General features: G+C 45.6%; 1 protein-coding gene across 9 annotated transcripts in view; it reads right to left on the bottom strand.

The window, feature by feature from the left end:
* The window catches only part of ARID1B (AT-rich interaction domain 1B), a 441,388-nt gene that overhangs the window by 18,124 nt on the left and 396,126 nt on the right, over nt 1-27,138 (bottom strand). For 5 of the 9 annotated variants that reach the window (XM_047732510.1, XM_047732513.1, XM_047732512.1 and 2 more), the window contains 7 exons: nt 23,624-23,769; nt 16,759-16,868; nt 15,865-16,023; nt 9,037-9,246; nt 6,165-6,369; nt 1,077-1,215; nt 689-861 (listed from right to left, as the gene is read on the bottom strand). In XM_047732510.1, the coding sequence (XP_047588466.1) occupies nt 689-861; nt 1,077-1,215; nt 6,165-6,369; nt 9,037-9,246; nt 15,865-16,023; nt 16,759-16,868; nt 23,624-23,769 (1,142 nt within the window). The remainder of the gene's footprint in view (nt 1-688; nt 862-1,076; nt 1,216-6,164; nt 6,370-9,036; nt 9,247-15,864; nt 16,024-16,758; nt 16,869-23,623; nt 23,770-27,138) is intronic. The other 4 variants (XM_047732515.1, XM_047732518.1, XM_047732511.1 and 1 more) reach the window with 3 other exon arrangements.

Genomic DNA, 27,138 nt, shown 5'->3' with positions numbered 1-27,138 from the left:
CCCATGAAGGCTGAAATGTTCTGGTCCCAGTGGTCCCGATGCGCTCGGGCTGCACGCCCTGCCCCCCTCCCCCCCCACCGTCCCCCAGGCCCAGCTCACTACGCCCCAGATGCCCTCCACCTCCTCAAACATGCCAAGCTCGCTCCTGCCTTGAGCCACCCCCAACTCCCTGCGCTTCTCTGACTGACCCCGCACTCCTCAGGTGGCCACAGGTAACCGACACCTCCTCAAAGCCCCCCACCCACCCTTTCTCATGGGATGTCCCCCCCCACCCCCCACCCCCACCCCATAGCCCTGCACTTTTGTGTCGGGGTCCCTTCTCGCATCAACGGCCATATTTAATTACAGATCTGTGGTTTGACTCTGATTTGGCAGCACACCACGCCGCCCCAGCTCTTGCGAGCCTGCGCTGTAGGATACGACCCGCGCCGCCAGGGGGCGCCATGAGCACGCTTGCGCACCGCGTGTGTCAGTCCTCCAAGGACCCACTCAACCAAGCTCCATCACAGCCTGTAGACAGGTCCCAGTTTCTAGATGAGGAAACGGAGGCTTCCCCGAGGCCAGAAATCTAGGAGGCCGAAGAGCGGGGACTCAGCTATGTCTCGAATAGGTAAGTGAACTGGCTGTGCGATGGCCGAGAGAAGACCGTCCTCTCGACCAAGCCAGGGCGAGGTCCCCCTGCACTCACCTTTTCTCATTCCACCAAAGGGGTCCTTGTTGGGTTCGTAGGGCATCCTTCCCATCACGTCAGGCATGCTCATGCCCTGCTGGTAGGGGGCGCTCGGAGTCATGGAGTTCCGCTTCGGGAACGACGAGTCGCTGGCATCAGAGAATGGGTCGTGCACACTGACCGTACTGCTTCTGAAGGCAGGAGAAGGACAGCTTCAGAAGTAGCAGGAACTGCCACTGAACGCTTGCTCGGGAAAAAGCTTAACTTGAAAATTAATGTAAAAACCATCCAAAAATCATGACATGAATAAAACCCGTAGGAATCAACGTTACAAAACTCGCAAGAGAATACCACGTCTTCTCCAAAAATCCGCGGTTGTGGGGCTCACGGAGACGCTTCTGCATACCTTCCACCTTGCATCGGGGTCATCTGTCCATGAGGGGTGGAGGCTGGGGTCGGGGGCTTCAGGTCACCTGGAACTTCTGCCATCGAGTTACTGCCAGTGGATTGGGGGGTCTGTGGACCTTGCAAGGATCCTGAGTTAGCTGACAGTAGTAGCACCAAGAGAAAAGAAGGAAAAAACGAGAGGTTATCAAGTAAGCTCATCCTTCCTACTTATTTAAAAAAAAAAAAAAAAAAAAAAAGGGAAAGAACACAATGCCAGCTTATCAGAAATAGTAACAACATCCATTACTGGTAACCATACAGTAAAATCAGTTGCTCTTATATTCTTTATAGTGAAAATTAGTAAAAGTTTTTTTATTTGTTTGTTTTTTAGTAATCTATTTGGCAACATACTTCATTTATGAGCCATAAAACATATTTATACCTCTTGACTGGGTAATTGCTTTCTTGGGTATTTATCTCAAGAAAATAATCTAATCTAAAAGAAGGCTTTAGGCAGAAAAATGTTTATTTCAGTGTTGTTTATAATGGAGATAATCTAAATGTCTGGGAGTAAGGAAAAAATGGGATGAAAAATTTGGTATACTGATTTGATGGACTACTGTGCTATTTTAGAAAAAAAATTAGAAAAATTAGTACCAGATCTTAGGCAATGAGAAGTGTTTAAGTTGAAACGCAATGATACAAATTAGTAATGAGCCTTATGTCACTTCAATGCCTCCCCAATGTCTGGATGTGTCTATACTGTGTCATTAATAAAGTCATTTTTAGAGCTACGGAATCAGATTTGTTATTACAAAACCAAAGTCATGCTCTTTGGAGTTCTTTAATGTCACTATCAGAGACTTGAGATTTGGCTTTAACTATAATTACATTATAATAACAGAGCTCAGAATTGAGCAGATCTTCTCAAAACTTAAGCTCATCTCATTGGAAAACACAGTAGTTTAAGGGTTTCTGCTTTATCAGCAACCTTTGCACGTTAGGTGCCCAATAGACCTTGCCTTCATCTGTTAAACAAATACTTATTGAATAAATAACATGCTTGCTATACTGCTTACTGTATTGTTTTTTTCTACTTCCGCATGCACCAGCAGTGTCCCAAACTGACAAAAAAGACAATAATTCCTGCCCTCATGCAGTTTATAATAAATGCTTTCAGAAGTGTTACAAATGGCGGAATTACCGGCCGCTTACGTCACTAACGATACTGTATATGTTATTATCATGGAGCCCCCATCTTAGGAGGTGTCCAAGACTTATTACAGTTACCATCAGCCACATCTAACTGTCGAGGAGATGGGGTTCAACAAATCACTGGAGATTACAGAGCACGCTGGGAAGGAGTCCGAGATGGAAATGAGTCTAGCACTCGTAACTCAGATAGCCTCAGCGGAACAGGAGGTCTCTGGTGAGATCAGGTCACCCCCCCCCCCCCGGCCTGCTTGGGAATGAATCCTGAGCACTGGCCACCAGGGCTGTATATGGTGTCTCCTGAGTGCCTGGGACCAGAGTGACTCAAGGAGACTCTCAGAGATGCCGGGAAGACGAACTTGAAAAACAGATCTTTTTCAAGTAGCTATTGCAAAAGAAAAGCTTAGTAATGCATGCTTATAAATCAGATTTTGGTGAAAGCCTGAAACTACAGATTAAATAAGTAGACTGTAATCAAAGAAAAAAGTGGAGTCTTCTATAAATACGGAAGGATAATCCTACAGATGGGACTGCCCCACTGAGCGGGCAGGAGAAATAACGTGCTTCCTAAATCCCAGACCAGACCCCGCAGAGCGGATCGCACGGCTTCCCTGAAAACATGGTTCACAGGCTGGGATTTCAGAATGACCCTTATTTGTAAGTATTCACATTTACAGCTAATAAAAAAAAAAAAAATTAAAAAAAAAAAAAAGAAAAAGAAAAAACTCTTCCCTCTGCCAGTGTTTTTTCCTTTCCTTTCAGGGGGAAAAAAAATGAACGCACCCTCTTGAAGCTCCATTAATAGATGAGGCCGGCACACACTGCAGGCTCTCCCTACCTTTTGCCAGAAGCTACAAATGTATACTCGAAAGTAAACAATGGAAAGGTTACTGAAGGTTAAGTACATTCACACACTTCAGACTGTACAGCCAGACTCCTAGCTGGGAAGATAATTTACACAGCACGAACCTGGTGCCCTAGTTCTGGCTGGGGTTGTGGGAAGGAGGGCAGGGAGAAGGAAGGATAGCTGATATGTCCCAGGTCTACCGTGACTAGAGGTTACCCAGAGGGCACCTTTGTTTATAACCTGAACCCCTCTCTCATTTATCTTCCACTGAGGATTCCCTAGTTGGCTCCATGACAGGTTTTGTGACATCACCTGTCAGCTAATAATAGAAATGCAGTCAGCCACCTGCCAGCAAAGATGGATGGGTTTTTGGTTACAGACTTACTAATTGAATGTGGAGCTACCTTGTTCCCCACCCATCCCTAACCTGGCCCACCCCCCACCGCCTTCCAGGCGGCCTGGCCACTTGTGGAGACGAGTCCTGAGGCTGACCATGAGAACCCCAAAACTTTATGTATAGACTTATTGTAACAAGATTCCCCACTGCCCTCAGAGATGCAGCCGTACCCCAGGCCTTGCCCAGTTTCATACAGGGACTTTTTTGAGTCACTGGAAGACCGTAACACGAGCTCTGGGGTGGGAAAGCCTGTGACCAGTGAAGATCGTGGTGCCCCCAAGGACTCAGGGGTTCTACCCCTCAGAGGCTGGCAGAAATGACCTTTAGCCCACACCAGCCACACCAAGTCAAAACCAAATACAGGAGGACGAGTCACGTTGCTTATATGGCCAAGGGATCTGGGATTTAGGGTGCTTCAGAGTGGCTGTTTAAAAAGCCATCTAGCACGTTTCTCAGGAATCGTTTCGATTAGTTTGCCTGGATGGGAAGAAATGCACCACAGTTGCCTTCCAATGGCGAAAACGGACTTCTAAGAACACAGAGTTTGGCTGAAAATTAGTTTTTTAAAAATTTTGAGGCGTATGAGGTCCTGACATGGCACATAGTTTGGAATAATTTTTTTTCCTCCTTTGACAATAAATATATTTTGTTTTCCTTAATGCTAGTTCTGGACTCAGAGAGGCCACTGACATGGGTGCCAGGGGAAAGCCTGGCTTTTGGTTATGGGGCTGCTGTTTCTCGATACCCCACCGACCAGTCTGCGTGTCCTTCTGTCCGGCTGGGCGCAGGACGCCCTCCTCCCCCAACCCCTCTTCCCCAAGACTTGGGACCGTGCGGACCACTGAGAAGAACGTATTGTCAGAAGGACATCTGCAATCCAGGCTCCTTTGTGCAGTTAAAGCGGTAATGTTGCCATGAAGACGGCAGTTTAAAAAAAGGGAAAAAGGCAAGAGCTGACTGTTGAGGGAACAGCCCGACACTTTCTGAAGGGTCTACGGCTCAGCGGGATCTCTTGTCCTGAAGCTGGTGCTCACTGGGAGAGCTATTCTCCGTACGGAAGTGCAGCCCATTCAGTGACATGAGTTTTTCCTGGCAAATAAAATATACCTTTACATCTTTGCAGACATCGCCACTTTGGTCCCTACACCCCACTGAGTTTTTATTTTGGAAAAATAGTTTCAGGGCTGTTCACAGGCGGCTTGTTTGACTCTGTGAACTGAATGCAATGTTGTGAGACTTTTAAAATTAGATTTCACAGTTTTTAAGGTATACCGTAACTACAAAGGCTTAGGATCCTTAAGGGTGGGGTGAGAGAGGATTTCTAATTGTGTTTAGAGCTGTCAGGTCTAAATATATACCTTGGTACATTCCCCGCTAGTGCATCTTGGCCCTACGAAGTATTTATGTGAGATCTCTTGGTCGGGACCCGCAGGCACTCGCATTGCCATCTAGAAAGCAGCTGGAGGAAACAAGGGGGAAAACAGCTTCTTTCTTTGGCTCCCAGACACCTTCTTCTCTGCGTAGAAGGCTTCCCTGTTACAATGCCATTTCAGTATAGTAGGTCCAGGCCTACTGCTCGAGCTGGATGCCACCCACCAGCTAAGAGATTTGGGGCCAGTTTTTCAGATCTTATGTGTTAGTTTTCTCACAGACTCTGTGATTCTGACGCAGTATGTGCATCACAGCGGTGATGTAAAGATGAAATGACAGAGCACTTAGAAAGGGGCCTGGCACGTGAAGTACTTATGAAATGCTGGCGTTTGGTCCCAGAACAATCCTGTTCACGTGATGGGAGGTGGCAGGAATGGTCGGTCCCGTCTTGTACGTAGCACAGTGTGGCTAAGTGCTGACCACCAAGGGGCTTGGATGTGGCCTGGCAAGGACACAGCTGATTTAACTTGAGTGAGGTCACCATCCCCAGAATGGGGGATGATGCAATTTTCTTCCTAAGAATACTGTATTTATCAGAATATAACGATTCAGGAATCTGGAAGGCAGGTAGAGCAAAGGTGCGCGGGAAAGCTGATAGGATGGCAGGGTCTCCAACAGCTGAATGGAGAGGCCGGAGAGAAGGCGGGTCTCATTATTCTGGTTTCGCTGGGGAGAATGTAGGCAAATCGCCTTATTCCTAGGTAGGATTCCGAAGACTCCTGACCTCTAGGGCAGAGCTAACTGACTGCTGGGGCTCAGAAACAGGGCTGTGTGGACCTTTCCTATGCCAGGTTTGCTGGACTGCCTGCAAGGGAGGGCTTGCTGGGCAGGGGACGTTGAAAACCGAGTCCAGATTTCATTTTGCGGACACCCAGCTTGGCGTGTCCCCACAGCAGCAGTAGTGGGGTGGCGTCTTCTGGGAGGGCAGAAGTATTTGCACAGGTTACTGGGAAGTTAGCAGGAGTATTTTTAAATACCTGTAAAAGGACTAGAGGCAGAGAGCTCGGAATTCCCAAGTTTTCTTAGACTAAGAAGGTAAAGCAGAAGAATGGTGCCTTTGCAATGTCGGCCCCAACAGCCACATCCCAAACTGTATTCTCTTCCCCTAAGCACCGTCAAGCGGTTCAGTTACAAAACACCCCTTGTCCTCAAAGACCCCGCGTTCGGTTTGCTTTCCTAGCGGCGACCTCCCCGGCGACAGCTGCAGCACTCCCACTTACCAGGAGAGGGCGGCTGGAGCTTGGGCTGCTTCTTGGTGTCTGCTGTGCTGAAGACTTCCGGCGGGGGCTCCTCCCCGCGCTCTATCTTGCACTCAAAGGCAAACAGGTACTGAATATACTGCTTTTTCAGGGAGCTTGCTGCGCTGCTTGAAGTGCCAACATTTAGGTTGGTTGCCAGCTCACGCCACTTCTTGTTTTTATTAACCTAGAAAAAAAAAATGGCAGGATCGTTGGTTTGCAGCAAAGTGGCTTGTTTAAAGCCAGGAGACAAAAAAAAGCACTTAATGTCTTGGTTTATTTATTTATTTATTTTTTTCATTTGCCTCTCTTAACTAATGCTCATTACTCCCACTCAGTAGTGCACAGACAGCATTTACAGTTATAAGACCATTAAGGGACCTGCTGATAGCTACATAAAAAGCATCGCTCGTCGAGATCCTTCTGCCTCGTGCACCTTCTAATGCCTCACACTCTTCCAGGCCGCTGCGGCTCCGAGCCAGCGATGTTCTCTGAGCAAGTGTACACTCCCTCCTGCTCCCGCTCATCCCTATCCCCGTCCCACCTCTCATCTAAAATAAAGGGAAAAAAGCCATCTGAAAATGAATTTGAAAAATCAATAACATAACTATTTTGCAATTTAAGTGTTTGAGCCTTGATATGAAAAACAGTGCTTCCTTCCAACAGCCACAGGCTCCCGGAAAGCCTGTAATTCTAGCCCGCGTCCCTCCTCTCCCCAGGCAGCTCTCCTAGGGTGCTGGGCAGAGGTGACACTGGGGGCAGCCCGCACCAGCCATCAGCCCTGGGTGGCTCTGCGAGGCCACCAGCTAGCTGACATAGCAGGCCCAGGGGACGACATGGGGTTCCCAGGTACCCTCACGGCGCAGAGAAGGCAGCCGCAAAGGGAAGGGAAAAAAGGGAGAGAAAGCCTGAAATGCTACAGGAGGATTTGGGGCATTAACTTTTGATTCCTGCTTGGGCCAGAGTCACCGGAGGTTGAATGGCTGAAGGCAACATGCGGACCTGCAAATCCCCGGGCCTCTTCTGCCTTCAGGTATGTGCGCCTTGTGCTAGGTAGCCTGGTAAGGGTTAAGGGGACAGTGGTTTTTAAATGAAATGTTTCATTTTTGGATTCGAACATTCTCCCAAAGCTCTTTACATCCATTTACTTAGTACTAAATGGTACGTGATAAGCAAACCTCAGAAAGCTCACGAAATGCCCAATTCCACTTCAGGCACTTAACGCTTGGCCATGCCAAGCACGCCCGTGGACGGCTTCGGAAGGGCCGGGCAGGGCATTGCCTGGGACACCCTGACAAGCAGGGCCACTGCGGGTCCCCGGGCGGAAATCACAACGGGGTGAGAGCCACAATGCGGCCGAGCGGCTCACCGCCGTGGGGTCCAGCCACACTCCAGCCACCCCTTAGCCAGGCCGCTCCGAGCCTTACTTGCAGACCAGCGCGGCAGCCCACACCGCCGGCAGGGCCCAAGTAAGGCGTCCGGACACACTCTGTACTTCTGTGAGGGTGAAGGCCACTGTCCAGTGTCCTGAGGGTTCTAAAAATAGATGCCCGGGGGGTCAGGTGCAGAGGGGAAAGGCCAGGGGGTCGGGGTGCGGGGAGAGGTGTGCGTCTTGAGCTCTCCCTCCATGGACCAACTCTCAGCCCTTGGTCCGCGCGGTGTGACTTACCATCCGTTTCCGCAGAGCCTGGAATCAGGCCCTGTCTGGGCTGCACACCGCAGGTGGGATGCTGCCCCCCAGGGACGGCTGAGAACAAAGGCCTCTCCTGCCTCCCCCAGAGCCACACAGCACTGAGACCGGGGCGGGCCCTCGCTGAAACCTGTGCACGAGGGGACTCACTCTGGGATGGTATGTGACCCACCGTACCTGGCTGGAACGTGGGCTGCCACATTGCATACTAGACCACCGGGGCCCACAGCTGCTCCTCTCACTGATCTGGATAGGAGCCCAGGGACGGGCAGGTTTTTAAAGCTCCTCGAGTACTTCTAATGGAGAAGCAGGCTGAGAGCTGCTGGTGGATGGGAACAGTGCGAGTCTCAGAGCCAGCAGGCCAAGCCGCCCCTACCGTGGGTGCCCCTGGGCCACATGATCGCACCTCACCTGTTACAGCTTCCTCCGCTCTTGGGGGCTGATGCCCCCTGTATTTTATGGGTATACAGAAAGCCACAGCCAGAACAAAGGGACAGGACAGTGCCCAGCACGCCGTGAGTATGACTCCGGGGACACCCTTTCCGCGTTCCTCTTGCAGGACACTGTGTTCCGAACTAGACTCCTTGCTGAAAGCAGTGCCAGGACCAGCATGAGGAAGGCGCGGGCCCCCGGGGTACAAGACAAAGCAAACACTGGCTCTGAGAGGCCAGGGCAGGGTCGGCACCGCACAGCCCTGGCCCTCTTCCTGCCCGGGTACTGGGGACGTGCTGCTGGATATGGGGCATCGTTTTCTTAATCCACTGCTCTGGACAGAGGGAGAGAGCCAACTGCATTTACAACGGATCCAGACAATTAATTTGGTTACTTGCGAAACATTTCTGGAGTATTTCCTGTGGCATCTTGGCAGAGCCCACGCAATTCTAGAGCGGTCAGAGAACCTAAAGGAAGATCTAGCCCAGCTGTCCGACTTTACAGATGAGAACAGAGGTGCACAGAAATGGACCGAGGTCACCCTGCGAGTTGGTGGCAGGGCCAGGGTCCCGAGCTCTAGTGTTCTCCCCTGCAGCACCCGACACGGAGCCCCTAGGCTTGGCTTTTCCTTATGGAAGGAAAAAAACAAAGTTTGAGTCTGCACATTCAGAGAACCCTGCAGGGAGAGCTTCTGTATGGGGTCTCCTCGCTGGCTCACTCATGCACTCTCACCTGTGCCAAACCTCCGATCTCTTTGACGCAGACGTAGAGCCGGAACAGGTCCAAGGGCTTCTTGCCCACGGCGGGCAGACTCGAGACGGGCGAGCCTCTCTCTTCCATGAAGGTGAGGTATCTGTCGACCCATAGCTTTCTCTCTGGCTCGTTCCCCAACTCATACACCTTTGTGATCTTTTCCCCAGTGGTAGTGGAAGAGCTGGACTTCTAGTGCCCAGAAAGAACATTTGGGTGTGGGGGGTACGGGCAGGCAGAGGGAAAAGGGAAGAAGGTGAGAAGAAAGTAATGAGCTACCAAATACAAGAAGAGAAGAAATTTAAAAACTACTGCTATCACACAACAATTAGGAATGAAGGCTACTAGTTCAGGCACAAACTATACATTTTCTTATAATTAAGACTTTACTTTGACTTTAAATAAAGGGCCCAAACTCCCCCTTTATATACTTAAAGAACAAAAACAAAAAACCCAAAAACCTTTTTTTAAAAACTTGATTGATATAAGCGTTGAATCCCAGAAGGCATGATTCCAATGATACCTCATGTCATTTTTAAAAATAAAAGGGTGCTCGCTCATAGAATAACCACAGTGAATTTAAAATCTCACATGGATGTCCTATTATAGAGCCCCTAAAACTATATGGACTCTTACTTCTTGTCAAAATAAGAATGGCTAAGGGGCACCTGGGTGGCTCAGTGGGTTAAGGCCTCTGCCTTTGGCTCGGGTCGTGATCCCGGCGTCCTGGGATCGAGCCCCAGGTCACGCTCCCTGCTCGCGGGGAGCCTGTTTCCCCCGCTCTCTCTGCCTGCCTGTGACCCCTCTCGCTCTCTGTCAAATAAATAAAAAATACCTTTGAAAAAAAAAAAAAGAATGGCTAATGTCTGTCCTCATTAAAATGCTAAAGCATGGGACGCCTGGGTGGCTCAGTTGGTTAAGCAGCTGCCTTCGGCTCAGGTCATGATCCCAGCGTCCTGGGATCGAGTCCCACATCGGGCTCCTTGCTTGGCGGGGAGCCTGCTTCTCCCTCTGCCTCTGCCTGCCATTCTGTCCGCCTGTGCTCGCTCTCTCTCCCTCTCTCTCTGACAAATAAAAAAAAAAAATGCTAAAGCATATGGAGGAAAGCCAATATGGGACTTGCCAGAAAATGTAAGGTAGGTCCCAAATCCCAGGAACCCGTGGTGTGGGCTTTATGCTCATTTGCAAGCCTTACAGACTAGTGTCCAGCTAAAGTTCTGGCATTTACTCATGATGACTAGCTTCCCTTACTTAAGATTTCTTGAACTTTTCTGCCAAGGCAAGGGGCTCCTAGAGAATTATTTTAACAGACTTCATAGGCAACCATGCTTTAATCACAAACACATGTGCTATTTCATACTCCCTGAACATCTATGGATAAAAATATACATTTACTTTTACACACATGGGTTTATGGGCTCATGTGGTTTATTCTGATGCTCTAATTCTTTGTTTTTCTAATTATATCTGATACTAAAATGTTAAAAGTTACTGTTTCTGCATAACTTAAACCCACCTTCTGGGTTATGGGATCTGGAAAGGTTAAGACTTCTGGTCCTAAACAGCCCAAGTGTCTGTTTTTCTTTTCTTTTCTATCTCTGTATTTGTAACAATGATTTGGGTACCTGTAGTACGTGCAACTTCAGGGTTATTGTGAGAAATCACTTCTGAATTCTCAATAAAGATGCCCGTGGAACAAGAACTGACTTCGTTTTCTTATGCGCATTTACCGGCTATAGCACTTGCAGTGGACAGCCCTTATTTTAAATGGGAGTTCTTCTTAACTCTTTTCCATTATATTTAGCTTAACAATTTTAAATGCATAGCTGAAATTCTGGGGGGTTAAATAACATGACTGCCACTTAAGTTCGAAGTTACCTTATTTGCAAAGGATCCCCAATAAAAGTAGGACCTCAGAAATGATGCCTGAGAATGAGACTAACGAAGCTGGATGAGTGGCAGCTTCTCCCCTAATTAACGTGTACTTCTCTTGAGCTACTGCTGCTGAAATTTTAAGCCTTCAGACTCAGAATTACTGAGGCATAACATCTTTACACTAAACACACAAAAAATGGGTGATACCAGTTGATGTAAATAAAATTTTAGGGTGGTAAGATTAAAAAAGTGTGACCTTTTAGAATTTATACTGATGCCAAGGCTAAACAGAAAGTCACTTAAAAATTACTTTAGATTCGAGCTTAAAAATATATACACATATTCATATATATAGCTACACATCCATATACATACTCAGAATATGGAACACACTGTATATTCAAATGATAAGTTTTTAAAATTTTTTTCCATATTCTTATTCCCAAGGAATGTTTGACTAGGAAAATAACTGTCCTACCGCATTTTTACCACATTTCCTAAGTTTTGTCATCACTGATGGGGTAGTTATTACGAAGAGATTTCTAAATGCTAGTTTGAAAATATTTTTCCTTTTGGGGAGCAATAAAAAATGGGTCCAATTAGGGGCGCCTGGGTGGCTCAGTGGGTTAAAGCCTCTGCTTTCGGCTCAGGTCATGATCCCAGGGTCCTGGGATGGAGCCCCGCATCGGGCTCTCTGCTCAGCAGGGAGCCTGCTTCCCTCTCTCTCTCTCTCTCTGCCTGCCTCTCTGCCTACTTGTGATCTCTGTCTGTCAAATAAATAAATAAAATCTTTAAAAAAAATGGGTCCAATTTTTTTTAAATGAAAATTTGAAATAAGAACAAGAAGAGAAAAGCATTATCACTTAAAATCAATAATAATAAAAAAAATCCCAGCAACCTCCCCATTGCATTTCATTTTTGAAAAACTGAGAGGTAAAAGTCTGACATTCCATTCAGGGTAAGAGAAATAAAAGAAGTCATTTCAATTTAAAACTATTTTGAGAGGCTCCACCAACATTCTGAACAGATGCTCCAACTGCCACTTCTGGCCTGGTCCCCTCCAAAGCCAGAATGGGGGAGGCTTCTGGAAGGACAGTTAATCAGGACCTGAGCAGGGAGACTCTGCTGATGTTATTCCCATTTATGAAGAGTGTATCCCCTACCCTCAGATGGGCCTAAAATAACAGTACACTTAGTTTGGCTATATATATTTTCACTTTTCTTGCTGTTCTTTGTTCAAGGAACTGGAGTTTAATTAACTTCTGAGTATCTCAGTTCATTCTCATAAAGTCAGAAAAGGTTAATGAAAACAATGGTTTTTTAAAACTGAATCGTCTTTGTTTTGCAGAGCATCGTTTTTAGATCTCCAAAAAGCCGTATGGATTTTTATGGCACCATAATGTAGGAAAATGCATCTGCATGAAAGAATGTGGTCGGGACTCAGGTGACGTGTAAGGTCCCGGAAGAGGCCTCCCAGGCACCTGGGGCTCCTCCATCTACATCACTGTCCTCAGTGGCCCTTGGTTACACAGCTTATAAAAAGCGTGTTTTGCATGGATTACTGGTGTGCCCTACGTTTTCCTGATTCCCACAAGGCAGGGTCTGTGCTGATTCTGAATGACCCACGGTGACTGCACACTGGAGGTGGCTGGCGTCGAATCTGTTCTGGGACCGGGTACTTGATTGGATGAGAAATGTCTGAGAAGTCTAGCACCCTCCAAGGAAGAATTCACAGCTGAATACAATATCCCATACACAGGATTTCAGGGAGCAAGGTGCTGAGCGGACACGGAGGCAATCTAACGAGACTGGAAACAGGAGCGATCATCATGCCTATGGCGGGCACTTGCTACCTCCACTCCCAGGCTCAAGGTCCGTTTCCTAGCCAACGACCAAAGTTAGCATGTGGGCGTCCAAACAGAGAAAAAGGATGTTAAGAGAAACAAAAGTGTTAGGAAATAAAGGTGCTGATTAGGCTCGACATGAACTTTCTTTGGCTCAGAGACATTAGCTCTGATGTAACCTTTGGATAGGTGTCAGTGGACGCTTTCCCCACTGACCTTGGGCCAACAAACCCGCCCTGCAGAAAGATGGGATGACCCTTCCAGGTCCCTGGGACCACCTCACGCTGCTTCAGTGTTGTAAATACTGGATCCTAGGGCCCAAAATTGTTGTGGACCCCAGAAAAGAAAGGGGGGCGCGCCGAAAGACTGCAGCAGGACTTCATGGCGCCACAAATGTTTTCCTTGTGTATATTTTAATTAAGTCTATAAGTACAGTTTGCCTCAGATCTTTCAGGCAGATTTACATTTCAGCAGTCTTTACCATATGCCCGGTAATATGTGTATGTGCAAATGTTTATTTTTATTTTAGAATGTTCCATAACACAACAATGTTGGTCCATAGCACCCTGTCAAAGCACGGAACATCTTCATCATGTAGTCCGTTTCTGGCCTGCGGTGAGACAGGTTTTACCGGAGACACTGGGAAGGGTGACTGAAGTACAGATTGAAGTTGTGTCTCAGAAAGGACAGTCAAATATTCCTAAACTGTGTGATGCCAACAGTGATTTGACAGCAGAGATGCTCTCAGGTCCGCCCCTCCACAATCGCTTTTGGTTCCCTTCCTAAATTAACATCTCATTCAAGGCAGGGACCATGTTCTGAATACAGAGCCTACCTTGAACCATAGCTCCTCTGTCCCTCTCTACCACTGGAGCCATAGGCTTGCTTGTAAATTTTTTTTTTTTAAAGATTTTATTTATTTTAGAGAGAGAGAGTGTGCAAGCATGAGCCGGGGGTGGGGAGAGGCAGACGGAGAGGGACAAGCAGACTCTGAGCAGAGCCTGGAGCCCAGAGCTTGGGGGCGGGGCTCGATCCCAAGATCCTGAGATCATGACTTGAGTTGAAACCAAGAGTTGGACGCTTAACTAACTGCGCCACCCAGGTGCCCCATAAATTCTTACATATAAAATGGGTATGGTACAGGAAGAGACAGTGTATGTGGAAATATTTAGGAAAAAGGGAAAAGCAGCATGCAGTTTTAAGCATAATTGTTTTATAATCAGAAAATGAAGTCAACAATTCATTTTACTTTTTTCTTCTATTTTAGTGGAAAGTGGTTTTTTTTTTTTTTTTTTTTTGGAATAGAAGTTTCTTTCCCGAAGGACTCATTGTATGGCGGGAGCTAACTAATTAAGTTAAAATATCGTAACTATCTCACTCAATCTTTATAAATCCAGAGTCGGTAATGGGGCATTTTTATTTATTTTATTTTTTAGTTAATTTATTTTTTCATAAGGTGGAATTTTTAAACATGTAATATCATCTATTAGTAGTCTAATTAGTATGCTTAATTATTACCTTAAGGTTTTAAAGATTATTATTTTCAACCTCTGAAATTTTCCCCTCCGAGCCAACATACAAATGTTTTCAAAAAGTTGTAATTTGTTCCACCTGTTAACCTGAGAGTAGGCTGATTCAAAAATGCTTTTCTTATGATGAAGACAAAACAAAACGCAACACCAGGGTACGTTATGGGAAAAACACCCATAACACTGGCTGCCTTCTGAGACTCAAAGCCAATAACACAAGGACATCAAAATGCAGGCTTTGCACTCCCCCTTCCTGCTAGTTCTGCTTAACCCGCCCTAGAGCATTTTTCATTTCATCTTGGTTTTTGCAAAAGCGAAACATGTCTACAGAGAAGGTAACAGCGAGTATCGCCCTTTCTTCCTCTGAAAAGGAAAATGCTGGTTATGCTAGAGTTCCACATGAATTTTACAAACATTTACTGGAACCACCAACCCTTCAAACCTTCAGCTCTATCTGTTTAAACCAGTGAATGGATAATTAATAGCAGCCTCCTTTTGGGGTTTTGACTAGGTTGCCAGATTCTGCACATAGTTTTCTTCCCTCCAACTTGCTTTTCCTGAGCTGTACTCTTCAATACGTCGTCTTACAAAAATTAGCGTGTTAATTAAGCCTTCTTGGCAAGTAATTGCATGTTAAGTTTTTTTTTAAACAGATCTTTTGATTCCCTATATGAATGTAAAATAAAGGTTACTACAGTGCCATTCTTATTCTTTTTTTTTTAAATGGCACAGAATTAATTTCTTCAGTAGGAAAATGAAGACCAAGCTCTATGGACAGAAGAACATTAAGGCTTAAAAAAATTCCCTTATATGTACGTTACCATTTAAAAAAAATGGTTTTTTTTTTTTTTACGGATCATATGGAAATCAACACTTAATTTCAAGACGATCAGCAGTCTTGCACACGAGGGAATTTTTCTCTCTTGACTGATTCTAATGTAGGTACGTATTATTAATCCAAAAGTAGCATTCCAAATATTCACACGCGGTAACATTTCTACCACTTTTCTGTTAATTTCTGACAGGTGGATTGAAACAAAGCAGGGCTGATATTATGCTAACCCGTGCCCAGAGCATAGTATCTTTATTTTCAGGTAGGCAGTTTTGAAATAAGATGTTTCAGATACAACAGCCCATGAAAGATTTAGGCCAAAGGCCAAATTTGTCATTTATTCCGTGGCTGCTATTAGTTCCCATGTAAATGGAGAAGTAGCTCATTCTGAAGATCTTTATAAGTGCACAACAGATCAGACATTTAAACAAAGTCACTGTGTGAAGGAGTTTGGACCCAGTAACACAATCGCATGCTTCGTATAGAGGTGTTCCTTTATAACACCGTTTCATTACCAGAAATCAACTTCTACGATTTACATAAATGTTACTCATTTCATTACTGACATAATTATCAAGAAAACCCTTTCATGGATAAATTATGAAGAAAAAGTCTTATAAAACAAATAAATAAGCAAGCATTAAAGTAGAATTAATTAATTATCAAAAACCCCAAAAACAAAAACAAAACAAAACAAAAAACCACACACAAAAAAACCAGAGCCACTTACAGGGCTTGATGGAGTCTTTGGCCAGCCTGGGCTGCTAATGCTATCGCTTTCATCTCCATGAAATGAGGAGATGCTAGCAGAGCTGGGGGACATTGGGGAAGGGACTGGCAGGTTGCCGGGGGTTGGGGGCTGAGAAATACCCTGAGAGCTGTAGCTATCCTGTGGTAGAGGAATAAAAAAAAAAAAAAAATGACAAAGGTAGGGCAAACTTTATTTAAAATAACGAAAAGCACATCCAGTTTAACATACTAATTTTTATATATAATGGATATATATAAAGACATGGACAAACACACAAAAACACACACATATAAAGGTATTAAAACAACATTCTTAATTAGTATAATTTGGTAAGTTTGCTGGATGCTGGATAAGGCCACTAAGCCACCATGCTTATTTCAAGCTTACATGGAACGCTAAGCATGGGTTACCCCTTATGAAAGAAAGAAAAGGAAAAAAAAAGCTGTTCACCTTATTTATCAAATAAGGCAGGAAAGCAAAATATTAAGTATGTTGTTGTTGCTGAGGCGGCCAAAACAGGAAGCTATAAACTGAAGGCAGAGAAAATGGCTGCAAGTATCAAAACCAGGCAGGACCCCTTCCTTCTCCCCACCCCCAGAGCGCCTCTCTCCGGTGGGTCTCGTCCCTCCGCCCCCTCCCACGACCGTGAGTTCGATGCCGTAAGAACTAGTAACTTTCAGATCCACACCATGGAGGGGTGGGGAGAGCGAGGAGAGAGCGAGGAGAGCTACAGACATGGTGCACGAGATGGAGGCATGCACGAGAGAAGAAACCAAATGGCAACAAGAGTGGAGGCGGACACCAGTGACCAGAACACCACGGCAGCCGCAGCGAGGCAGGCCCCACACCGCGTGCAGAGGAGAAAGGAAGTACCTTCGACTTGCTCTCGGGCTGCGGAGTGCCTTCTTCTTTCCCGTCGGCCTTGAGGGGCACGGGCAGCTTGGAGTCCCCGGGAGACATCATATCTGCAAGACCCACAGATGCTAATCGAAAACAGGAGAAAGAGTTTAGGATTATACATGTGAGGCAGCGGGCCGTGCTCCTGCTAACCCCAGTTACCGAGACACGCGTGGGACACCTGAATTTCCCCTGAAGGAAGAAGAGAAGAGAGATGGTAACCGAGAGCACACCACTTCTCTGAAACCTACACAGCACGGCATTCTGCCAATCCTTTTGTAACTTAAAAAAAAAAAAATCCCAAAGACAAAAAGACCACAATCATCTACCCAACAAGCCCCTGAAAGGCAACTCATATCAATATTATTTTTTCAAAATTACTATAGCTTTAATAGAGCAGGTGCGAGGGGCGGTAAGTCCAATGTTTCGGTGGGTCATTGGGTATGAAAGGAAATGCCGGGTGTGTGTATTTTTTACCTGGTGACTGGAAGATTTCATGCTTTCTTAATGTCCTGCATTTACAGAATCTACAGTTTGTAAAATCACTCGCCATTTTCTATTGTTTCATTTTAAAGGCTTAACTAGCACACACGGCCTAGGCTGCAGTCATGGAAAACAGTCCTAACAAGTGACTTGTAAAACAAGAAACAAAAGTAATCTTCGGAGGACAGGATTTGTAATGATTTTACAACGGGGCCGGTTTCCTTTCGGTCTGGGGCTGTGTGTACACTTATTAATGCCCAGCAGGCGCTCAAATGCCCAGGTCAGACCCCGCAACCTGCTCAAGAGTCAACATCACGATTCCCGGCAAAACTCATTTTCTATGTCAAAGCTCAGAAATTCAATCAAGGTCATCTAGGATTTGGAAGGAAAGATTCACCAAGGGACAACTGATTTGTACCCATTTATTACGAACACGAAGAGACATTTCAGAGTTAAGAAGGAGGGTCTGGCTTTCTTTTTAAAGGAAGAACAAGGCTACAGTAGGGAATCAGTGTAGACATCCGGGGACTAACAGCTGAATTTCTACAGAACCCCACTGTGACAACCATCTGCACAGCGCTGGGCTGGGAGCGCGACACCAAACAGATGTGTGAGGGGAGACGGAAGCAGACAAGGGAGAGCGGAGAGAATGAAGAGCCTTGTCAGTGAATGACAGCCAGCAAACATTCCTGTTTCAACACAAAATAAACCTGAGGTTCTATGCACAGGCCCCGTTCTGCACTCTGCAAACAGAAGTGCTGGGTCCTCCCAGGCAGTGCGTGTGTTGCATAATGTGCCAAAAAAAAAAAAAAAAAAAAAGGAAAAGAGAAGAAGCAGCAGCTTTAAAAAAGGCTCCACAGATTGCCCACTACAAAATGATTATTGCACATATTCATGTATTACTATGTTTTAGAAAATAATTAGTTTTAATTACAGCAGTGAGAGAGCGAGCAGGGCTCTGGCGAATTAGCTGGCAAGCTTTGCGGTGCTAATTTGCTAATATCGTTAGCATCACGGCAGGTTGAGACCAGAGGTCCTGCCAAAAAAACCGACCCTGCCACGTGCCCAGGAGTCCGGCAGCGCGCTTGTGGACGCCCGGGGACGTGCCCGTCTTTTCCACGGGACGCTGGTGCGCGGGTCCCAGCCCGTCCGCGCTTGGTCAGCCCTTGAAGTCATCACCACGCACACAAATCATAATTGGGATGTTTTTCTTTCTTTCTTCTTTTTTTTTTTTTCCAAATTACTTTCAATACTTAGACTTTAAGAACTGGAACAAAAAGCTTTTTCAAGTGATGCAGCTGCAGAGAAAAAATCTATTGGGATCAGCTAAAAATGCCGTTATTTTTGTGAATGTGTGAAACCTCAGAAAAGCAGCTGAGAGAGAGCGCCCCAGGACCGCCCCACTCACAGCCCTGGGCTGCTTTCATGTAGTCTTCTCTCCGGGGTCTTGCGCTGGGGGAATTAGTAAATCTGTACACTGAGAAACACCCTTTTTAGAAGAACAGAAAGGGGAAAAAGAGCGGGACGAGTGTGGAAAGAGGAGCTTCTTCAGGAAAGTCCCTATGTCCTCGCTAGTTATGCACAGAGCTGTCACACAGGAATGACAGCCACGCCATCCTGAGAATGTGGCAAAGTCACGGACATGCGGCTTCTGTGAAGGCCTGCCCCTTCAAAGGTTATAATGAATAGTTCTGTTAGCATTTGTAAGAAGTTATGCCTAAATATTACTGTTGAAAGACAGAAAATAGTAATATTTGTGTTTGTGCGTTCAATGTGTTAACATACCCATGAACCGTTTTTAAGCATGAAGAAGTAGGCCAAGGGGTGTCTGGGTGGCTCAGTGGGTTAAGCCTCTGCCTTCAGCTCAGGTCATGATCCCAGGGTCCTGGGATCGAGCCTCACACTGGGCTTACTGCTCAGCAGGGAGCCCGCTTCCCCCTCTCTGCCTGCCTCTCTGCCTACTTGTGATCTCTGTCAAATAAATAAAAAAAAACTTAAAAAAAAAAGAGGTAGGCCAAGATGTATTATTATAATGAATGATAATAATTTATACTGACTTAAAAAAATCAGACTCAGATGAAGTTAAGTATATATGTTGGTTTGAAATTCCCCAAACCTCTTCTCTATTATATATTTTTAAATGGGCATTTAGGATATGCAAATATAAAAAATGGTCAAAAGTGGCACTGCTTTATTATTTTGGGAGATAAATAAGGATAGAATTGAGAGGAATAGTTGTATTTAGTACTCCTGCCTTACACTGCAAATTTTATTTTACTAAATGGATCATAAGGTCTTTCCCTACTGTGGCTTTTACTATTCCTTTTGTTGAAATGCTTATTTTTGACTTCTTACCAGAATTCTCAATGAATCACTGCAAAGCACTATATGCCTCCCAGGGCAATGACACTCCAGGGGCACTATTTTTTTCTTCTCCTTTCCCAGAAGAGAGAGACCACCACTGTTGTAAGGATGTGTTAAATCAAGGCCCCGTTCTTTCTCCTGTTGACATCAGTAATCCAGTATGTAAAGTTTAGACATAAAAAGGGGGCAGTAAAGAACTCGGGCTTGCAGAAAGTGCTGTGTGAGCACTGTAAATACATTTCAAGTGCTAGCCTCTGGCTTTACCACTGAAATTTAAGAGCTAGAATGATTTCCTAAAGTAAGTGTGGGTCAAGGTCCTAAGGCAGCCATTCTGCCCTGGACTTAATATATTCAAGAGGAACATAAAGAACATATGTTGTGAGCAAAACTGAACTCAAACACTCGCTCTTCCTCGTTCAGCTTTCTCTACTCAGTCTTCCTACAAGGTGGCCAAGTCACTCCCAGAAGATGGAACCATGGGACCAGAAGCACACACGCGGTTTGTTCTTTTCACGGTAAACGACAGTGCATCCTCCACAGAATCTTTTATTCCTTGTTGTGGAAAACACGCGAGGGCCTGTCAAGGTGTACACGTCTGTGGGCAGGCATGACTCTCTTTACGTGGGGCACACAGAGCAAAGCACTGTGGACGTAACGCGTGTGGAGGATATGGGAGAAGCCCGGCAAGAGCCTTCCGACCCCTGGTCATGACGCACCTCCACGGGGGCAGTGCGAGCGAGGGGCACACCACCCTAACTGCCACCCGGGCCCCTCTCTCCGACAGGCAGCCCAAGGAAACATGCAGCCTGAGCACACCCAGCACACCGCTGTGCTTTCAAGAAAGCCCCAGCTACCGACGAAGTCCAGCGCTACCAACCGATTCGGCATAATCCCAGTCTGCATTCTGCCCACTTAAAGAGAAAAGGTTTTCATCATTTATTACACCTTCCATATCTTTGATCGGGGAGGGAGGACAGCAGTTCACCAAAAATCATTCACTTCAAGCAAGCAAACAAGCAAACAAAAACCCCAACAATCTTAGAAACCACTTGGACATCCAACCGTCAGCAACGGTGCTCAAGAGCCAAAACATCCTTAGAGAAGGACCCTGAAGTCTCTGAGGTCACCACCTATCCGTCTGGTGGATGCATATACAAGCCATGGTTTTGTAGCTTTTTAAAAAAAGTTTCAAAACAGCAAATTATCTGGTAAGCAGCTAACGCCCCACAAGCGGGCATGGGTTCTGCCAGGAGACTGCTGAGCCGAGTACCTCCAAATCGGGGTTCTTAAGCTTTAGCGAGCACTTATGAGAGATTTGTGCACCGTCCAGAAATTCGAAATCTGTAGTTTTAACAAGCATTCTGGGTGATACGTGGTTCTTGATTTTTGAGAACACGGAAGAAAGCTGTCGATCCCGTGGTAATGAGCTTGCCTTTTTTCCTCTGTGAGGGTTAACAGACCTAGTCTGCCCCATACTGGTAGGACGTCAATGGGACACTACCTGTGGGACGGAGCCGTGGTAGGTTGGCGGAAAGATCTGGAATCCCGGCAGGGCTCTTGTGTAAGAGGAAGGCCTGCCTACAGGAGTATATGGCTGTTGCTTTACTATCCGGAGGTTATACAGATGGAAATGCCCTACATTTTGCAGAGCGGCTTCTAGGGAGGCAAACTTAGAACCACAGATGGCAGATAGATTTTGTGGAATTTAGATGTCTTCTCTGAAGATGATGGTTTATATGAAGACAAGCATATAACTAATGAATATTATAAAAGGAAACCCAAAGAAGTATAACATAGCTAATAACACAAGGATTATAAAAGGGCGTATTTAACAAGGCTATACGTGACTTATACTTTTGCCCACTGCATTATCTAATTCTAATTCTAATTAATGAAAATAATTTTTTTGAAAAAAGCTCCTTTAGAGGGAAAAAAAAAAAAATCCCCCCCCACTGCTTAGCACCCCACATTTCCTGCATTTTAAAATGAAGAAATAGTTGTCACATTCATACTCACACTGACTCCATTTGAATAATTACTTGCTTACTGAAGCCTATAACAATTTGTCACTACACAGGAAGATGTTTTTTGGCCCTGAACCCCGTCTATATCACAACTGCCTGAACTCCGCAAAGAGGATGCTGGAATTCCAGTTGCATAAGCTGTCGAGGTTCAGCAAATCCCACTGCCAGCCCTGGACATCAGGGGTGTTATGTGCACCTTCTCCAAAAGTGCCCTTACAGAGAGAACACATTCTGCCCTTATCACTGGTCATTGATCCGCATGGGCCCAAAACAAGTAGACTGATGTGATGATGATCGAAGCCATTTGGGGCCCAACTCTAGAAAAAGGTCAAGGACCTTCAGACCAAAACCCATCAGGAGCCAGTCGGTAACTTTATGGGTTCCTTTGCCACTCCTGTTTCCCTCAGAGACTGTAACATAGAGACGGCAGCTTAATGGGCGCCTATCAGGAGACACACAGTATATGCTAACTCGTTAATATTCTTTGGATGTGCTAGCTAGATGACTACTTTCTATCAGGGTGCATCTGATGTATAGAGCTGGAATAAAATCACCTAAATGTGTAGAGAAGATTTGATAAATGTCTAAATTATTAAAAATTCAATGTTTCGGAATACACAACGCAATAAAAAAATTTTTACTAGCCCATACTAGACTGTGAGGCTAAACAGCCTCTCATTGAACAGATTTCTTCTGCAGGAAGTAACGAAGAGCTGCATTATCTGAATAATAATAATAATGAAAAGAAACTCTCTCTGTGAATTTCCATTAAATTGGTTATTCCCCAGGAACACATAAACCTTCTTAGGCAGGGCACGGCGCCATCTACTTGTGGCTGGTTATTTTTGTGGCTCTGGGGTCCAAAGGAAAAAGGGAAAAATGAGCACTGCTAATAGTAGGTGAAAATTTATTGTGCGGTTTCAATGCTCTGAAGTAATTTTATTTCGACGAGCCAGACGAAACACGTAATGTTGTAACAACAACAGCTCCTGGGGTGGCCTTTCAAAGTTCCCAAGAAGGGTGGCAAAAGGCAGAGGAAACGAGAAAAGGTAGTAAGAAAGGGCCAGGCCTCTAACTCCACGGTGTTTCCCTAACATACCATGAAACCTCACAGGGTGCACACAACCAGCTACAAGGTGCTTTGTATTCATCGAAGGAGAGCATCCTCCCTGGGACAGCGCCAGCCCCTCCAACAGGCATTAGAAAGTGACAGGTCCGCTACGACCCACAGTCTCTTCTCATCTCAAGAGCAGCGCTCCTCAACTGCTGGGCAGTGAGGGGCGGGGGGAGGCAGTTCAGGGCCTACGGAATCTGAGAACACGGACTCTTGGCACAGGTGTAGACATTCCTGGTGTTTCCACAAATGTATCCCCTTACTGCACTCACCGGACGGGCTTTGGTAAGAACGCAGTTGGTGACATCACCAAGGGGGTTGAAAATGTTAAACACGATGGAAAATTTAAAACAATCCATTAAGAAAATAATATAGACTTTCTCACCCGAGACGATCTGCAAACCACGCTTAGGAACAACTATTTCCAGGTATGTACTTCAAGGTGAAAAAGTACTTCAACGCCCCTGGTTCTGCCCTTCAATCCCTCCTCTGAAAGGTGAACTCGCACCGAAGGGAGCACCGGTTTTATCGGGGGATCTTCCAAGACTTCGGATGATGCCCCACGAGAAGAAGAACTCAGCGTATACATCAAGCAGGCAGTCCCCAGGGTCGCTGGAACGTGCCCACCCATTACAAAATCACAGAGGCCGCGCAAATCATTCACACAAAATATAACGTGATCCTCACGTCTTGAAACATTTACATAGACTGAGCAAGTTTCCAGGCAGCAGACAAGTTGAGTGTGTCCCCTTTTGACCCAAGGATCCCGCTGCTCGGGCCGTTCACCAGTGCAGGCCTTCGGGGAGAGGAGGGGGCGGGGCGGGCAGCTCCCAGAGTGCGGGGCTGACGCGGTTACCTGCTGAGCTGTTCACCATGTTGGGCGTCATGCTGTAGGGGGGTGCCTGGGTGTTCATCAGCCCAGAGCTGTTGTTCACGGGCTGGCTGTAGGGAGAGCTGGAAGCCATAAGTCCACTCTGATTCATGCCGGGAAAACTGCCTTGCCTGTAGGAAGAGAAAGCACACGCATACATACACTGGCCATGGACACCGGTGGCACGTCACCCAGGGAGCCATTTCTCAGAATGCATCTAGGTGAGGGGCGGGGGCCACTATTTTTCATGTTCGCTTAAAATAACTTATTTCCTGGAAAGAGGGCTGAACTACTGCTAAGTAATTATTTAATCCACTGTGTAAAAATTCCAAGTAATATAAATTCCACAAATAAATTATACATTTTGAATCATGTCAAGTGTTCCAGGTTATGATTTATATAGAGGAATATAAGCAAGAAAGGGGGAAATTGAAATAAGAACAGGAATTACAAAAGCAAGCAAAATTAATTTCTAATGTTTAAGAAGATCTGACTCTGTGAGCTTTACTTAGTGTCCTCATATCAAAATCCAGAAGTCAAGGGATGAAAATCAAATGGGCAGTGTGAGAAAGTTATTTAAAAATTATTTCTTCGGGAACGCCTGGGTGGCTCAGTGGGTTAAGCCTCTGCCTTCAGCTCAGGTCATGATCTCAGGGTCCTGGGATCGAGCCCCGAATTGGGCTTTCTGCTCAGCGGGGATCCTGCTCCCCCCTCCACCCAGCCTCTCTGCCTACTTGTGATCTCTGTTTGTCAAATAAATAAATAGAATCTTTAAAAAAAAAATATTTTCTTAGACCTAAATGTTCTGATAGAATGAATGTGGGAGAAAACATTTCTAAAACCCTTCAACCCTGTTACTTAGCATTCTGTAACTAGGTACTATGAAACTCACACCAATATCCCCATATTAACTTTACAGAGTAAACACCAGACTTCCACTTCTTTCTGTAGGCTTTCTTGGGACAGGAAGGAAGGGAGCTTCAACTGGCTGACAGGGTCCTTAAGGGTCACCCTTCCTCAACTGTGATGCAGACTCATGAACTTACATTTTGGTGATTTAGTTTTGCTAGGTTTTTGTGTGTGCTCTGTGAAAGACAAACTTTGCACTCTTGCAAGGGGAAGAGGGTATTTCTTAATCTTAAGGGGACACCTGTGGCACATAGGCATTTCTCTAACTGCTGGAAATGAGACGGGGAATGGGGGAGGTTCAAATTGCGCGGCGCTTTAATTCTTGCAGGAGAATTACCAGGTAGAGAGAAAGATGAAGGCAATGTGACAAAATCTGCGAGAGCCTCCACTGTCGTACTCAAGCATCTCTTACATAAATAGTATACCTTGAGAAAATTTTCCCAACTTTTGGCTATCAGTGTTCCTTCTTAAGAGAAAAACTAATAGGAAGGGTAAAAATCTACACTTGGCGTTATCTGTACCAAATGTAATACGAGTACAAGCCCCCTCAGCCTCCATTAAGCTGTCATCTGATGACTTTCTATGTATAACAGAAAAATATTTTTGAAGATTCTTTAAAAGATTAACATAAGTCATTTTAAGAAAAACCCAATATACTATTCTTTTTGTGTAGCAATTTTCAATGGATTCAAATTCCTGGCTGGTGGAAAAAGTTCAAACACAGTCCACTTGGGAAATTCAAAGTATAAGGGTTTGAGTGGGCTTTTTTTTTTTTCTTTTCAATATTACATCACCATTCAGAGAATTCCTGTCTAGACAAACACTTGATGATGGCTTAGGACGAACATTCTAGCAGGCTGAAAGACTAATGGCGTGGGTGTGGCTCTGGGAGAAAGGAATGTTACTTCAGCCTTGAATTCTGAGCTCATTGAAGTGCCATTTGGAATAACTACAGACTGCTGAATCAGGATTATAATACCCACTGCAGTTCATTAACAATGTATCTGAGATCATTTGATGGCTTCTGATTAACCTCGAGGTTGTCAAATACTTCTAAATGCATTGCCCCACAGCTGGAAACAGTATTTCTTTATGGTTAGGGTCTTAACATCCAGCATGAAAGTGGCTGGCGTTAATTCAAGTATCTTAGGTTCCCCTTCTGACGTGCTCTCATTCAAACAAAAGACACTCTCACATTTATGCACCTGTTTTGAAAGAAAACAAGAAAAAGTGAAACCTGTTGGGGCTGCTCTCCTAATTCCGCAGCAGATAAATCATCTGAAGAGCGTCCTTAATTTAGGAACAGGTTGGGTTTTCTGAAGACAGCTTTCAAGTCTCAACCAGGGGTGACCTGACCTTCAAGATCCAGGTGCAAAGGCCACCCCTTCTGCAAAGGCCATCCTCACTCCCCCACCTGGAAGCCCCGCCTGCCACAGACTCTGCCTATCAGAGCCCCCTGTACTTTCTTTTGGGTCTTCTAACAAGTTATGGTGCGCGTTTTGGCTCTTATGTCTCCGAGAGGAGCAGCTACTGAGCCTGCCCAGCTACTAGAGTAATACTTGATAAATGAATTGGTAGAAAACGTTGTCATCCGAGTACACAGGCCTCAGGCCACCTCTTCAGGCTTCCCCCAAACTCAGTTTCGCATGTGCTGTGACTCCCGGGTGTGCGGAACAGTAGGGTCCTTGAGCATGCTGGCTTATAACTCAAGAGGCAAAGAGAATCGGAATAGAGAACCCACCAGGCAGGCTCCTGATAACCCTAATCTAGGATTTCTCCCCCAAGTCTGCACTGTCCACTTGCAATCACCGTAAGATAATGAAGGTATGCATTAGAGGTTAAAAAAAAAATAAAAGTAACTTGTTAAAAGTAACAAGAAATTGAAGACATCGTGCCGCTGGCTACAGTGGTCCTCGATGAAACCATGCCTGTAGTTTTACAAGTTTGATTAAAATGCCAGGGGTCTTCACTCTGTCACTAGTCACACTTTCCACGGTCACTGGGATCTGGGAGCAAATCTCCTCGGGTCTCTGGGCCTGTTTTTGCATGTGAACACGCAGGGACAGATAACAGTAACTGTCATGACTTCTGAGGCCCTAATAAATGCACCTGGCCCAATTTCTAGGCATTGAACACATCTGATTTTTTAAATTCCTGGAGGAAGGTTGGTGGGATTATGCTTACATACCGAGAAAGAAGAAAGGATCAGAGAGGCTGAAGAAGGTGCTTGAGGACACACAGCTAGCAGGTGGCAGGAACAGAATGCCTCAGGCTGGCTTTCAGTCCGTGTCCTCTCTCTCTTTCTCCATGGGATCCCTAACACTGCTAGCACTCGATGGGACATGGATAATGGCATAGGGAGCCCCCTGTATACTTTCCCTCTATCTACTGTAGTCATCTGTAGTTGTAGACAGCTGACAGATACAAAGTAGAGCTTTTCTTTGGGCTTCCTGAACATCTGCTTTCAGGAAGGAGTTTCACAGGTGCGGTAGGCCCCTCGGGTATCCAAGGAGGGAAGCAGCTGAGAACGACGGGAGTCTTCTCAGGGTGGCCATGTGTGGCCATGAGCATGGCACTTGGCCATCTGTCCA

The sequence above is a fragment of the Lutra lutra genome, chromosome 6, assembly GCF_902655055.1.
Source record: "Lutra lutra chromosome 6, mLutLut1.2, whole genome shotgun sequence".
NCBI classification, from domain to species: Eukaryota; Metazoa; Chordata; class Mammalia; order Carnivora; family Mustelidae; genus Lutra; species Lutra lutra.
Note: the sequence above shows the minus strand (reverse complement) of the source record. Positions and strands in the feature narration are given on the sequence as shown.